The sequence below is a fragment of the Ictidomys tridecemlineatus genome, chromosome 10 (genome assembly GCF_052094955.1).
Source record: "Ictidomys tridecemlineatus isolate mIctTri1 chromosome 10, mIctTri1.hap1, whole genome shotgun sequence".
Lineage (NCBI taxonomy): Eukaryota > Metazoa > Chordata > Mammalia > Rodentia > Sciuridae > Ictidomys > Ictidomys tridecemlineatus.
This window is the reverse complement of record NC_135486.1, coordinates 1,353,471-1,369,871: the sequence shown is the minus strand read 5'-3', so window position 1 is coordinate 1,369,871 and position 16,401 is coordinate 1,353,471. Positions and strand designations below refer to the sequence as shown.

At 54.8% G+C, this 16,401-nt stretch overlaps 1 protein-coding gene across 8 annotated transcripts in view; it reads right to left on the bottom strand.

The window, feature by feature from the left end:
* The window catches only part of Pbx1 (PBX homeobox 1), a 234,493-nt gene that overhangs the window by 13,241 nt on the left and 204,851 nt on the right, over positions 1–16,401 (bottom strand). For 7 of the 8 annotated variants that reach the window (XM_005319860.5, XM_040278709.2, XM_078022223.1 and 4 more), the window contains 2 exons: positions 10,074–10,186; positions 8,809–8,898 (listed from right to left, as the gene is read on the bottom strand). In XM_005319860.5, coding sequence (XP_005319917.1) covers positions 8,809–8,898; positions 10,074–10,186 — 203 coding nt within the window. The remainder of the gene's footprint in view (positions 1–8,808; positions 8,899–10,073; positions 10,187–16,401) is intronic. The other variant, XM_005319861.5, reaches the window with a different exon arrangement.

Below are 16,401 nucleotides of genomic sequence, written 5' to 3'. Positions count from 1 at the left end.
AGCTGGCCAGGTACTGGCAGGTTTCAACAGCCAACCCCAAGCAGTCACAGGTCCGTTCGCTCTCGCAGAGGTCTGTGGTGTGGGTGATGCTGGTCTGGTGTCTGCTCCCCGCCCCGTGATGTTTCTGCTGGTATGTTTGAAAATGATTATTTCCATGAGCCTGAATTGAGATCTGCATGTAAAGTGCGCAGTGCATACAAGGAAGTCAGTAAGGTTAGCTATTAATACGATTGTTAAGTGTCACTTTGGCCTGTTGATTTTCCATTCTTACTGTTTATTTGACTGTTCTTTAAGTTGCTGTTTTAAAGGACTTCCTTCCTTTATCAGGACTCACCCTGCCGTTCTAGTCTCTGCACGATGCTCTGCAGCTGATGCTGTTTTGTAACCGCCCACCCTGCTTATTTAGATTGCACTGTTCCTCTTAGCACTGCGCACATTATTGCTTTTAGCCTGCATTTTGTCACTGCACATGCCATTGTGACACTGTGCTGCCATCCTATTTTTCCATTGCTCTGTAATTGATGATTCTTTATTTCTACTTGTTTTTCTTGGTATCTTCTTCTTTTAAAGTTTTTAATTCTCATCATTCATTTTTTCTACTTACGGTTTCTGACTTGGTTCGTAGGATAATGTCTTTGTCCTCCATCACATTTTAATTTTAACTGATTAGAAATGACAAGTGTTACATGTGGCACAGAGAATGGACAGCCGTGACCAAAGCCCTGGCTAGGCCGAGTGGCTCCTCCTTGTCCTCTCCGTGGACCAGGGGAGGCCACCACTTACTAGCTGTTCACTCTAAAACTCTTACTTGGTGTGTATAATCTCTCAGACTCACAGGCAAACTATTCCTCTTTCTTCCATTTCACTGCCCCCTGATTAGAAGAGACCCACCTCTAATGATTGCGGGGCAGGTCTTGCCTTCTCTTCTGGTGAACCAGAACCATCCAGAGAGGGCTTGCTCTGAAGCCCAGTCCTGCACGTCACGGGTCACTGGTGGAGGTGGCTAACCAGCTGCAACCCTCTGGAGGTGCAGAGCACAGTGCCTGGGAGGTGCTTTACAATTCTCCAGGCCTGATTTTGGTCAAAAGCCGACTGTCTCAGGCCTCCTGTGTGGCCCAGCGCAATCCCGGCACAACACCACATGAGTTCCTGCGGCTCTGTTCCACATCGCCGGCTCCGGGATCCTCATTCCCAGGCCACACAGTGGGTCCCCACTCTGCAGCGGTAGCTCCTTCACCTCCTGGGGACCAGGGGTGCAAGGTCCATCTGAGGAAGGGACGACCACAGGCGCAGGAGTTGCTGGCCTGCGTCCCTACTCTGGCTCGGCCACTTCCCAGCCACTTGGTCTTGGTGACCGTCGCCTTTCCCAGGCTCAGGCTGTCACCCGTAAAGTGGGGGTGACAGCGTCGATGAAGACAGGCCTCGGCTCAGCTGGGGTATTGGTGGGATGATCGTGCCCCGGAACTCAAGGCACACAGTGGGTGGCGCTCTCCATCGCTCTCCTCTGAGAAGGCACAGAGCGCCCAGGACTTCCTCTGGACTCTCCAGATGCCCTGGGCCTGAGGCTTCCTGCCCAGCGCTGTCCCTGTGTGTCCTTAGAGCAAGCCTTGGCCAGGGTGGGCCTCCCCAACATGTGGACTACTTACACCGTGACTGATGACACCATTCTTTTCTAGATCTCCCCAGGAGGTCACCTCCACTGCAGGCAGGTGTGGGCCCGGGGGAGTCTGCGAGGGTTTGGGAAGGCAGGGGAGCGTGAGTGGGGCTTAAGCCAAAGGACACCAGAGAAGCATGGGGACAAGTGACACCAGACCCAAGCGTAGAGGCCCGGTACCTCACAGGGAAACGCTGGAACTCAACTTCCAACAGCCTGAGTCCTACTGCTACGTAGTTCAAAGGGCATGGGAAAGGGGGCTGCCCCTTTAAAAGTAAGCCCAGCAGGTCGCAGCCTGTGCGCATAAGTGGTCTTCTCGCCCTGCCTGGAGATGGCCAGACTGTGCTGCGGGTGACCATGCTGTGGGTGACCGTGTCGAGGGTGACTGTGCTGTGGGTGACCGTGTTGAGGGTGACCCTGTCTGTGTGGATGCAAGGAAGTGCCAAGCAGTGAGCAAAACATGGTGACTACATCCCAAAACTCCAACAATGTGCACACTTGGGGGCGGGGTCGCACATATAATTGTGCAAAATTTTGCCCCAGAAGGAAAAGAACCCTAAATGAACTTTAAACTCTAGTTGATGATACATGCCAGTAGCATTTATGTGAGGGAGAACGTAGTGTTGTCTGCAATTCACTTTGAAATGTAAAACAAAACAAGAAAAAAGCCAGCAATCCACGACAGATTGATGGACAGAGGCTGGAAGGGGCAGTGTGGAGGAGAAGCTGGAGAGTGGACGTCAGTGACGGGGTCTAGGTGGTGAGGGTGCTGTCTCACCGCAAGGTTCTTTCGACATTTCATGTGCTTGCAAAACTTCAAAGTGGAATTTTGGAAGTTAAAAAAAAAAAAGATAGAATCCTTAATACAAAGAAAACAATGTTAATTCCTTCTCTTAGGTAAGCCTTAGGCCATACTGAAATGAACCATTATCAGTACAGAAAATCCTGCTGACCAGCATGGTTCTGGAAGGACAGAATAGTTTCTGCTAGAGTAGTTATTAGCAAAATCTAGAAAAGAATGATGTTACCATCATGTGTGTAAGTGATCCACATGTTACTGAAAGGGATATGGTATATATGGAAATATAGTCATATATGTGCCCACTCACACACACACACACACACACACACACACACACACACACACACACGTCGATACCTCTGCTAATGACTATTTCCATATCCCTTTCAGATCCCACATTGTGCTGATTGCACTGGGTGGGGTAGTTCTCTTCCAGAGAAGAGGGTAGCTGAGCCTGGTAACTTTTGCCCTCTCAGTGTCTGTGTGGATGGCGTGGAAGAACCCTACTCTGTCCATGTTTGCCTTTTTGCTGTGGGATATTAGAAGGTTTTCAGTAAAGACTTTTTTATTCATTTATTTGCCCGTTCTGTCAAACGGGATTATTTTACAGACCTGAATATTTAATATTGATGTGCAAATGTACTTCCCCAAACTCAAATACAGCCGGCGATTAAGTAGAGATTTCCACGTCACCCCTTTACCAGGGGCGGTGGGCCTTCGTAGGACAGACGTCTGATGCGCTCTGAGAAGAGCTTGTTGAAGAGGGTGGCGCTCCCTTCAGGGGCAGTGCTGGGCCTGTGGGGTCCACCCCGGCCGCGCTGAGTGCTTCCCCAGGGGAGACTCTGCTCCTGTGTTGTGCAGGGCTCCCTGGGGCCTCAGGGCTGTAGCACCCGAGGAGCAGCACTCAGACACACGCCCTCTCCAGGTGCCCTCTCTCCAAGAAGCAGAAGGTGGGACTGAGAGTCCTGGTGCGGCTCAGGTTCCAGGCAGCAGGGAGCACGGGCCCAGGGCAGGCCCCTGGCCAGCAGCCTCGTTTTCCCCTCTTGCATTTGATTCAGAGTGGAAGACAATCATTGTTCATAAATAGAATATGACGGCAGAAGAGGCCTAAAACCGATCCCAGCTCAGGTGTCCGTCACCACCGAGGCCAAGTGGGACACACGGGATGAACGGGGCAATGTGTGGACACATGGCCAGGTGTGAGAGCAACAGAAGCCACTATGGGAAACCCTAGAGGTCAGGGGCCTCCAGAAAGGAGGCTGGCTGTGCCTCCTCTAGCCCAGCCCGTCTGTCTGGCCGGGGAGTGCTTTCCTCAGCGGTTACTGTTTGGCTCAGAATTCCGCTTTTCTGCTACATAATTTGACTTCAAGTTTCCTCCTGGACCACAGAGTTGGTGGGCTCCCCTAGCCTAATCTTCCAAGCACAGGAAAGTGTCCAGTGAGACCAACAGGGAAAACTGTCCACAGCAGCAGCAGGGACTTCATCATCTCAGGTCTTGAGTTCCATAACTGGAGGTGGACGGAACAGGAGCTGGCCTCATGCTTCAGGTCAGAAGCCTGTGCTCACTGAACGCCACCGTGAGTCCAGTGTCCTAGCTGTGTTTGTCTTCTGTACCTTTAAGGGCTTCACGTGGCAGCTGGGGACAACTGAAGGATTGCACTTGCAGTCACAACACTGGGGTCCTTTTGCTGCTTCGATCTGCCGTGGGAGGAAAGATGTGCTCTTCTGGTCTCAGATGCAGCAGGTGAAGACTTCCAACTCTTCTGGAAGCTCTTCTCACATAAGAAGCCAAGGGTTCGCACGCACAAGGGGCCCAAGCTGCTGTCTCCTTGTTGCTTTGCCCCCAGCTGCCTGCAGGCTCTGTCCCCAGCCTGCGGCTCTTCCCTGGCCCTGTGACCAGGAGGCATCAGAGGCCACGCACTGGGGAGGGCCTGTGGGTCTCCTTCATCCTTTCCGAATGCTGACTCAGTTTGCTGAGATACAGGAACTCCGACTCCGTGGACCTCCAGGGCAGCTTAAGGGTGCCCACGAGGACCTGAGGTACTACCTCACTCCCCTCCCGTGGTCTCCCCTGCGGCAGCATCTTCTCAATCTATGCTGCAGGTGGGAGGAGGTCCCTCAAGAACCTAAAAGGACAGCACACGGCCCAGTGCCACCAGGTACCCCAGGATGTGCAGGTGCCCAAGTGTGTTCCTGACAGGTGGGTGTTTTGTCCTGATGGTCCTCATAGTCTTTATTGTCTCAGTGAATGTTCTTTTTCCCCTTCACCTAACATGGGAAAAAAGAAAAACAAACAGAATCGTCTACATTACGGTTGGCAAAGATAAAAGCTTGGGCTCTGTTCTTCTACTAGGATAATTATCACAGAGCAAACCGGCGAGCTTTTCCTGTCACACATCGACACTAATGGCACGCTTTGCTTGACGGAGATGACACTGACATTCATTTCCACGGTCTCCACGCTCTTCCACAGCCAGATCTTTGGGGCTTCTGCACTTAAGACGGCTGCAGGGAACTCCGTCCCTCGGTCCCCAGTTGAGAACCACGTAAATCGCCTTCCCTGGAGGGCAGTGCCCGGCCACCTCTGAGCATCAGGGACGAGCCCTTGGGGTGACGGCTCCTGCTACGTCCCTCCTGGGTCTTCAAGACGGTTCGAGGGGAGGCCGGTGGCTGGAAGGTCCCTCGGTGTGGCTCGAGCTGCAGTGAGAACCCTGAGGGTGCCCACAGAGCCCACAAGGACCCAGCCGAGAGGACTCTAGACGGCCCAGTCTGGGACACCTTGCAGATGAAGTGGCACCAGGTGAGAGATCACAGAAGGTCCTGGCTTTCTATCCCCAGTCACATCACCTTCTTCCAGGCTGTCCTCAGAGGCTGTAGAGCCACCGCCAGGAAGGAGACCTGGGAGCCCAGGGGAGCAAGGCCGCCCACAGACAGGTGTTCCCTTAGGACGGGAAGAGTTGGAGGAACTAAAAGAGAGTTCTCCCAGGAACATCGCCTTGTAACTGCAGATATTTAAGGCTGATTGGGATCTTATTCTCAGAGAAAATACATGGGCCAAAGAGTTTAGAAAACCTTTTCCAAAAAAGGAAGACTCAGTGCCATTTTTGGGGTGAAAAGACGGTCCCTTCACGGGTAAGTTATGGCTGATACGCTGGATGTGGTCATGGCCATTAAAACACGTCTTTAATCCAGAAGTGTCTTTCCTTCTCCCTGCTCACTCAACTATTCACTCAAGGGACGTGTCAGAAGTGAACGTGTGCACGTGGGGACACCCGCGCGAGCAGAGGCAAAGGGCCTCTGAGGGCTGGCCCAGGCAGGGGACCACGACAGGCCCGTGGTGGAAGGACAGGCAGCTCGGGGCCAGCTGAGGGGAGCCCCAGTGCTGCACCCAGGGCTGGAGCTTGCGTAGGTAGCTGCTGAGGACCACTGATGATTTCTGAGCCCAGACAGACAGGGAGACGAGGAGACAGCAGCCAGGGTGGCTAGGAACTCATGGCAACGTCTGGTCGATGAACCATCCCGAGCACCAGGAAGGTGTCAGGAGACGGGGAGATGGCGGCGCTGGGCAACGTGGGAGCTCGTCCGTCCAGGGCTGGGAGAGGTCTCCCTCCAGCACCCTCTTTCAGGCCATGCGCTGCGCTGTCACGCAAGCACTCTAGCACCAGGGGGTGACACCGCCCCAGCCCCTTAGGAAGGGTCTGTGGGTCTCAGACTCCACACCAGGAAGGGGTGATGGTCCCGAGTCTTGCTCCTGCTGCGAACCTGCCTCCACAGGCATGTGGTCGGCGAGTGAGTCAGGTGCCACGTGTGCCGCTTGGCATCACGGGTGCCCAGGGAGCTCTGCGCACCCTGCTGCTTGCTCCCTTGTTTCCCACAGCAGCCCCAGGTCCCTGGCACCACCGGCTCCATGTGCTGGGCGAGGCCAGATGCCGGGTGTGCATGGAGCTGGCACCCAGTGCCTCCCAAGTCTCCTGCAAGGGCCTTTGACGCTGCACCTGGTCAGCCTGTGTGCTGGCCGAAGGCAAAGGTCTGCACCTCTCAGGACTTACACAGACACTCCTGGGAGAAGACATGGTGCCACAGAAACCTAGCCAGGGCAGCAGGCAAAGGCTGCCCAGAAAGTGTCCTCCACCCAACGAGGCACAGCCAGGAAATCCCACCACTGCTGAGGGCTGAGCGCTGTTTAACTTTTTAATATTTTATTTTTATTTCTTGTCTCAAACATTTCATTCCTGTCCTTGTCTCTTCGTGCCCCCCATCTCTGTCTCTGTGTGGCCCTACTCTGTGCTTGCACGTCTCACCTCCAATGCCACCATCTAAACAGGCACTCACTGTAGCAGGCTCAGCCTCCTACAGGAAGGAGGTGAAGTTGAGACTGACTCTCCAGGAGCCTTTCAGACTAGGACCAGCCTTTGATTCACTTACTTGAACAGTAAAGACCCAGAAATAAAATAACCATAATTCATGGGAAAAAATTAATGCAAAAGAGAGTCTTTCAAGTGGCATTTTTAAGCCAGTTTTTGTGGCCAGCTTGTGTCATCGGACATGATCATCTGCATATGTGTGGCTACAGGGCTTCAGAAATGATTCCCAGCCCCCGGATGACGTCAGAGGTCAAGGGTGGGTGGATCCTGAGAGCTGCTGGGCAGGAGGAAAGACGCAGCCCAGACCCCCAGCCCAGACCCCCAGCCGTTTCCTGCCTCCGTGGGCATTGGCCGCCCATTTCCCACTGTGCTATGGCTTGCATCTGCTCTCCTTCCTCTTCCACGGAAGCACAGAGCTGGGCTCTCTGTGAAGTCTGTCTTACACCTCCAGGCAACACACAGAGGCACGTGTGCTGAAAGCCACAGGTGCACCCTGTGACCTCAGCCTGGAATCCACTTCAAGGACACACCTCCCCAGTGTGGCTTCTCCAGGGCTGCTAAGCGGCTCCTCAGCACCCAGCCGTCAAGCCGCGAAGACACCCAGAATCGCCAGCCTAGTGCAAGGGGAAGGAGCCCTGTCCTCAGAGCGTGGCGTATGTCCAAGGGGGCTGCCAACTCCTCCCTGCTCCCCAAGATGGACAGACACTGTAGACTCAGAAAGGAGTCTGCCTGGGGAAGTGGACTGTCCGGACTTCCTGAAGGGTCACCAGGACGGCCCCCTTCCTCAGTGTCCTCACCAAGCCTTTACCCAGGGACACTCCCGTTCTCAAGGGTGGGGACTCTCCATCTCAGGTAGCCAATGCCCTTTGGAGAACTCCGACATGAGCTGAAGCGGTTCTCCGGGACCCCATGCTACCCCTTGAGATCTGCCCCATCTCGGGTGGCAGCAGGGTCAACCCTATGTTCCAGCCACCTCTGAGGAGGGTTGTGTTTCTCCCACGAGCTCAGCCTGTGGAAGGTGGCCTTCTGGGGCTCCTCAGCTGGGCTGCAGCCGCCTCTGACTCAACGGATGCGGACTCAGAGGGGCCAGGCCGCCCTGCTGCCGACATCTCTCCTCAGTCCAGGCCGCTCTGTCTTGCTCACCAGCCGCGCCCACCGCCCCTCATTTGCTGTAACCAGAGCGACAGAAACCAGCAGCGTGCAGGATCCCACCGGTGAGCCCCGCGTCCCCCAGGAGCTCTGGGCCGGTGGTCCTGTGGCAGCCTGCGGCCTCCAGGAGCCCACTCATGGCCCTACCTGGGAGCGGTCTCCTCTCCAGGCAGCCCTCGTCCTGGCCTGCTGTCACCACTGCTGAGACAGTGGACGGCTGATCTGGGAAATCAAGTTGGATTGCTGTCCCAGCCCTGCACTGGGCTCCCCTGGTCTGTCTGATCGATTTCACTCTGAGCGACACAGCTTGTCGCTATGAATTTTCATGCTAGTCAGCAGCCGCCAGGGCACCCAGGACCAAGGAGAAGGCGCTCCGTGCCCTCTGTCCCTCAGACACACCCAGCCTCCGCGCTGGGCTGCTGCATTGTCGACTGACAGATTGGGAAGGGTTCTTGTTTTGGCCACAGAACGGGACACAGGGGATCTGGCTGCGGGTTTTCTTCCCCTGTCCCCGCCCCAGCTCCCCGTGACATTTCCTACCACAGCTTTGCGGGGTGTCACCTGTTCAGCAGCTCCTCTCGGCTGGATGCATGTGGCCGCAGGTGTCATGCAAACACTGATTGTGTCTGACAGCCCCGTGCCAGCTGCCTGCATGACGGGCGCCAACCGCCACGCTCTGTGGGTACAATGCTGCCCACGGCGCAGCCGACGCAGCACAAGAACGAGGCGACCGCCGAGCTCAGGCGAGTCCTACTAAGTGGCATCCTGGGCCCTGTGGCCTTGAAGTAATTGGTAGTGATAGAATGGAAACAAAGGGTGGGGGGACCTTGTTTTCTTACACTGATGCCCTGCGGACTGTACATCTGACTGGCTGCGAGTCCGTCACTGTATCCTCCTGTCTGGCTGATAACATGGCGAAGGGTATCCACCTAGACAGAGGAACAACACAGGAAGTTAGTCAGAGACACGGGCCGGCGCATCGTCCTCTCCCAGGTGGCCAAGGAGCGCGGTGGCTCCGGGCGTGCTCTTGGTAAGAGCCTGTGAGGAGGAGGCGGGCAGTTCTCCGAAGGCCAGATCCTTGACCAGGCTGCGTTCAGTGAGCAAAACAGCAAGACGGTGAGAGGAGGGGCCCGAGACCGACCCTCGGTGCCGGGTGGGCTGGCAGGGGCGGCCGAGGCGGCAGGGGAGGGTGGGGGCTCTGCCTCCCTGCGCTCTGCGGTGAGCACGCTCTGCAGCACTCTGACTGGGCAGGCAGCTTAGAGAGCAGACCGCCCATGACCCCGTGGTGGTGAGCACACCCAGGAAGGCCCACGTCGGACCGAGGACCTCCCACCAGTCTCCACTGCCTTCCTGAGCAAGGGGCCAGCTTGCTGGCCAGCTGGTCTGTTCCAGGCACAGGGCCTGCTCCACACCGGGACAGGAACCTGGGTTGCCCGGCTCAGAACTGCCCATCTGACCTGGGCCTCTGCCCATCCCGACCTGGGCCTCTGCCTCTGCCCTCTCGCAGGCTTCCTGCCACCACCAGAGGGCTGCCTGAGAGCCGTGAAGACAACCAGCTGCCTAGGAGCTCTGAGCACCTACACAGGACGAGGTGCTGGCCTCCTGACATGGACCCGTCTTCAGAAATGCAAGCCCACTGACCTCGAGGGTGCCTGAGGAAGAGGTCGGCTTGGCGCTTTTAAAGCTCACAGTGGAAACGCAAGATGCTAACGTCTTCGCCTGCTCATCAGTGACCGCCTCATGTTGGAGAATACTGACCAACAGATGAGAGGGAGACTGGAAATGGAGACGCTAGAGTCCTCCTCCCTCGCCTTTGGTGAATAAAGAGCACACTGTCCTTCTGTGTGACCTGCTGTGGTCACTTGTCCCTGTCCCTATGCTCCCTTCCTGCCCTCCCCAAGTGACTGGTAACCACAGTCCAACGCATCCACCAAGTGTGGACCAGATTCCCACCACGGAGGCTGTCTTTGGACTGCCGTGGTCACGTGGGGCTGCTGGGCTCTCCCCTCTCCTCTCCTCCCTCTCTGGACAGACGCAGGGAGCCAGCATGACTGGGCTCTGGGGCTCTACGCATTCACCTGGTGGCACAGTGGCTGGTCCCTACCTGTGATTGCACGTTGGCTCCAACCTGGGCCCCTTGGTAAGAATCCCCATTGAGTGACTGCACGCTCATGAACAAATCTCCAGAGTTTGACATGTTAAAAGAACTGGAAGAACCTGGAAAGGAAAGAGTGAGGCACCTGAATGACAGACAGGGAAAGGCTCCGCACTGACGGCCAGGAGCGAGAGCGGCATGCAAAGCCCCCAAATACCACCAGACACAAGTGCGTCCAGAGCCCGGTTAGTAGCAGGAGAAACAGCAGGTCACACGGGCACGCGGTCGGTGTTAGGGAAGCACACCTCACTCAGGGCTCAGCAGCGCTGCCGCCTCCCAGCCACCTCCGGCAGGGAGAGGAGACCCGTCCTCTCACCCGGCCTGCTGCGAGCCCGTCCCATGCTCCGTCGTCCTCAGGCGGCCCAGGTGGAGAACCCACATGGCAGGCAGCACCAGGGAGGACGGGCCACGGGGCAGTCACACTGTGGCCCTGGGTGGGTCTGTTGTTATTCCGGACTTCTAGGAGGAAGGTGGCCAGCACCCCAGAGGGTCGTGAGCTCAGGGGCCTGTGGGACGGTCTACCTTCCCCACAACCTGCCAGAGCCGAGGAGGGCAAGATGGTGACAGGCCAGGAAGTCAAGCATGCACAAAGCCAGAGGCGCTGCAGGTGACGACATCCAAGATCATAGAGTGGCTTGAGAAAGGGCAGCGGCCAGGTTTCCACCTCCCAGAGACGGAGGCTCCTCCAAGACGTGGCCTTTAGGTCCATCCTGGACTCCCTGGGCCCCGCTGGCTCCAGAGTGGCAAACCTAGCCCAACCTCAGCTCAATACAAGGGCTTACAGAAGCTGAATATTATCCCGAAGTTGCTGTGCAGCTCAGCACGTTAGGAAAGAAAGCTCAGCGTGCAAGGTTGGGTTAAGACACACGTTAGCCTGAAGAGGAGAGACCCCAGGGACCCAGGTCAGCCACGCTCCACTGCCTTGCTACCCCAGGGCTCGGGCCCTGCGCTCTGGCCCTCCTCCTCTAGGACAGCCCCCTCAGTGAGGACCCGTGCCTCACGGTGTGTGCCTCAGCTCTGCCGGCACTCCCTCCTTTCCCAGGATGGCCCTGGGCTCTGCTGCAGAGCCACATTGCCCGCAGGAGGCTTCTCCCTGCAGAAGGACCACTAAGCTCTCTGCTCTGAACTGTGCCACTAGGCCATCTGCTCGACACTCACAGCACCATGACACTTCAAAAGCAAGAGCCACTTAGGGGAACTACATGGCTGACAAACTGTCTGCCTGCCAGGAACTAGCTGTTTACTACTAGACGGATCCTCCACCTAGGCATCGGCAGCTCCTGCTTTCCCAAGGAAGAGGGAATGCTTTCTCCAGGGCCAGGGTGCGTCAGGCATCAACCCCAGAACTACGGCATCTCCACAGCTCTGCACCAGTCCCACCTCCTCTGGCATGTTTGTTAGCTCATCTAAAAGGATTTAGAAAGTTGGGGCTTAGTAAAACAGGCCTAAGGACCGACCAGGTGTGGCTCATATGTGTAACTTCCTCCATTAATATGATTGAACCTTTGCAAGTACCCTCCCCCGCCTAAGAGGAAGCACCCTGCAGCATGGGTCCACTCTTGTGTTAAGTCATACAACACCTAGGACTCTAGTTACCTCCCCCTGAAGTCTGTCTGTCACCTCAGAGATGGAGCTTGCACTCTAGAAGCCATTGCAGTAATTGTCACTCTGCCTGCTCACACTTGGAACCAAGAACCAAGAACTGTGACCACTCCACCAGACTGCTCACTCCCAGCCAGAAGGCTGCCGATGTGACGCCCTGCCTCGGCCCTGAGGGTGCCCGGGCACTCGTCTCCCCGGAACCAGCACACACGCTGGGTGCCTGGCTGGTGGTCCACTGGAAATCAGCACAACTCTGAGAGATGGGAGCCCCCAAAGGGCTGCAGTGTGCCAAGTGACAGGGCATCCACGGGCCTTGAAGGCAGGGCAGACACCACTTACAAGACACACACCGCAATCGTCACAGATGATCTAAAAAATATGTGTGCATAGATAAATGGTAGATATGCCTGGCTGCCTGACGTGCACAGAGGTAAATATGCGCATATAAATGCCCTCCATGTCCGTGTGACTCTGTGTCAGAGCTCTCTGCTGGGCTGGTTCAGCACTTCAGTGTCTCTGAACGCCGTGGACAACACCATCATGGCTCCCGACTCTCCGATAAGCACCTAGGGCAGCAGCTGCATTGAAGGAGGAGGCTGTGCAGCTACCTCAGCCAGGCAGAAGTCCACCTGTAAACCTAGGAGTGAGGGCAAGTGCTCGGTGCCCAGCACTGGGGGTCGGAAGGAGCCTGTTACATAGTGGATCACCCCCGAGAGGCACACGGTCCCAGTGAGAGCGTGGGCTCTGGTGGAGAGGCTGTGGGGATCTCAGGGGCTGATGCCGGCTGACGGGTTTGCTGAGTACCTTTGGGAGCCTTACCTGCAGGGGGCTGTGGGGTGATCAGCAATTAATACGAGCACATGGTAAGATGTGCTTGTCAGGTAGAACTTTCTGGATCTGGTGTAGGAATGCAGGCAAGTGGCTCATTTAAACTGCCATATTTGGACATGTACAGAGAGATATGTCAGCCCTCAACTACAAGGAGGACAGACAGTGGGTGGCCCAGGACCCTAACACATTTGCTTGGGCACACACATGATCTGGAGTCATGAATATCCATTTCCTAAAGCAATTTCCCCAAGGTGGCATTTCTTCCCTAAAAACCCTTTGGGAGACTTGAGTTTGTTCAAGAAATAATGATGGCAACAACAAAGTAAAAAACTTCATAATTCAAACACACAAAAAGGAATGATAGTAACCAGAGCCCTACAGCTAGGGCAGCGCCGTGGACCCGGCCCTGCTGACGTTCAGCGTGTGCTCTGCAGGACGGGGGGCGTCCTCCCATCTCTGCAAGTGGAAGCCCGGAAGGCGCTCCCTGCCCAGCGCTGACAACACGGGTCTCCTGGGGTGCACATGTGCTCCCCGTGGAGAACCAATGACCAGAAGGAACCTGGCTGCTCTTCCTCTAAAGAGACTCAAAAGAGCTTCAAAATACCAGCTCAGCATTTCTCACTGACTTCAGTGAAGCGGCTGTGTGGGAAACAGGGCCTCAGCGCTGTCCTGGGGAGTCCAGCATCAGGTGGACGTGTGGTTGTCTGCACCCCCACCCTCCTCCCTCCGTGTGGGCTTGATTGTGTCTCTCTCTGGCTCCCAAGGTGGGGCTCTAGATGTCTGAGGGTCTCAACTCAGCCTTCATGATCTCATTGGTAGCAGGAAATGCAGAACACAGCACTCTAGGTCTCTGCAGAAGAGGGAAGGACCAGGGTTTTACACCTGCTCCAACAGGTGCCCATCTGTGCCTTCTTGCTGTGTACACTCTACAGCACACGGATCACCTAGACCTTGCTGACCACACCCAGGTCCTCTCCTCAGTGACGTGGATGAAGCAGTTTGAAGAGAAGTTGGCAAACGGGGACATGTAGAGGCCCTGAGCGCTGCTCCCCACACAGCCCTGGGGCAGGGAGGACTCTACCTGCAGGAGGCGTGAGTACCCTGGTGATGCTTCTGGACAAAGGCCTGCTCCTTCGTCCCTAGGCTGCAGAGCGCTACCTTCATGCTATCCTGGTGTCTTATCACACGCCAACCCTTCTCTTCCCGCCATCTCTCCTTTAAATGCCCGAGAAGCAAGTGCCTGGCCTGGTGGACACCTGCCCACCACTTGGAGCGCTGCTTGCGACTCTCTGGGCAGGGATTTGGGTTGTGTTAGGAGCAGAAGGAAACACCCACTGACCGCTGTTCCTGAGAAGGCATCTATGTCTCCACCCGCCTGCTACTGCACATAGAGAGGGGGTTCCTCAGTCTCTGCTTTAGAAGGACCCTGTGAGGGGCTCCCCTGCACCCCAGAACCAACAACCTGGGCACGACTGGGAGGCTCAGCTCAGCTTTCCACAGTAACCGACTCTGTGCTCAGAGCAGTCACATGAACCTTAAGCCACCAGAGAAATTCCTTTGAAAGCTGTAATCACAGACTGCCACTCCGTGAGAGGCCACGTGATTCTTAAACACAGAGTAGGGCGTTAAAATGCTTACTTTTCTCTTTTCTAAGGGCTTCAGGAAAGAACAAATAGTTAAGGATTTAGTAATGAAGGGAGTCCACAGGGCCCTTCTAGGACTAGTCATAAATCATGCTGAGCCATCTGCGATGCAGATCTATCAGGGCCGGGAAGACTCGTTCTGATGTCTGCTTTGCATTGTGATAACCTTTGTGAGAGTGCTGAGTGCATTTTTGCTAATGTGGACAGAATTGCCTTCTTCCAAAGAGTCCAGTGAAAACGTCTGTCCAGCAGCGCAGCTTGACCGGTGTGGCTGGGTCTGAAATGCGTGACGGCTGACCAGACAGGGAAGAAGGAAACTCTCCAGCCTGGAGCATGCTCCTCGCAGTGGCCAGGCTGCAGGGCTGGACCAAGGCTCACCACAGCCTTCTGCAAAGCCCAGGCACTCCTAAACAGAAGGTGGTGGTGGCACAGCCACTGGCCTGGGAAGCCTAGTGGTGACAAAATAGCGTATCTAGATGCTCACAGGAGGTATTACTGTGTGGAGACCTATGTGACTCCAACAGGCAGGGAGGGAACCCATTGCAGTGGACAAACCAGGTCTGGGTCAAAGACACCACTTCCTCTAAGAGTTAGATGGGAGGTTTTACACCACATCATGGTGATGTGTATTTAAATTCGTTATCCACCCTCATTCTATTGTCATCAGCTTATTGGATGTGACTCACAGCCAGTCCATGCACTGTGTTCACTAAGGGGAAGGGCAGAACCTGATACCAAGCATCTAACAAGGGACCGAGTCTGTTCCTCCCTGACACTCAGACACCAGCATGCTTCCAGAGTACACAGCCACAGGGTCGTGTTTTATGCATTACTGACTTTTTGCACCATGGAAATTCAGTACTCATGGCTTGAAGCACACTCAGAAATACCTAAGCTCAGGAATTGGTGACACTATGCACAGTCACCAAAATGAAGTGCACAGCACAGCATGTGACACTGAAACTTGAAAACTGGGATAGGAATAATTTGAATTAGCAACTGGTAATTTTCTTTGCAGTTTGCAAAAAGAAAACCAACAAAATAAAACAATAAAGGATAATAGCTATAAACATTGTATAGAAATAACTGTAACCTGACTTGCAGATCAGAATGTGCCACAGAGTGAGCATCCTGCAGAGCGGCACGCCAGCCAGGGCCCAGGCGCTACATGGGGGACTGCAAGACAGACAAGGCTGAACCCTGAAGAGACCTGAGGATGGAGCCCCCAGGGACCATGGTGAAGCCTTGAGTCTATCTTATTTATTGGAATCTCTGGACTTCAAGGTCTCCTCAAGACCAGACAGCGCATCTGTCTCCAGCACACACGTCAATGCAAACCTCAGACGGACTCAGCTGCACACAGCACCCTGCTCCTTCCAGGTGAAAGCAACTCCCCAAAGTGGCATCAACAACAAAAAGAACAGTTAGATCCACAAGTCAGCCCATCCTAAACCAAGAACCTAAAGAGTTCTTTCATTCGTTAAAACATCCCCCTATCTGTGGGGAAGCGGAAGGAGCCGGGGCCAGAGGACACAGAGTGAGGGAGGGCAGTGGGCAGGTGGACAGGGTCAGAGCCTGATATGTGCCTGTTGGGGATGTCTCTTGGAACCCATCAATCTGCACAGTTAGTGGGATCGAGAGCTTATTTTAAAAGGACATTTTAGGACCCGCTAGGTATATCTGAACCGGCCTCCGTATTCTACATTAACAGCATGTCAGCGTAGGATTGGGGTCCTGGTGATGTGCTCTTGGTTTTGTAAGAAAGCATCTTGTTCGCGGGTGATCCCGCTGCTGCTTTGGAGGTCTCGGGCCACGGTGCCTGCCACTTTCACGTGATGCCCGCAGGTCATGCTACGTCTCACAGAGGAAGATTTAAGGAGGAGCCCGAGAGCTGTCAATTGTGAAATATAGCCAAACGCATACACAGATTCAACTTTTCTGTAGAATTTGAAAGTTCTTAAAATAGAATGCTAGGGAGAAGGTTATTTTAATGAAGCAAAGAGGAATAAAATTCTACCACAACCCGTGAAGAAAGAAATGAGTGAATCAACTATCAGGCCCACTTCATGGTGCGCTTTTAATTTCAACAGCAATAACAGCTCATGTTTGTCGAGTCCTTCATTTGTGCAAAATGCTTCTCACAGTCTCACTGAATTTTCAAAATCACACCTTGATATGGAATAAGTTCGAGATTTCCCAGT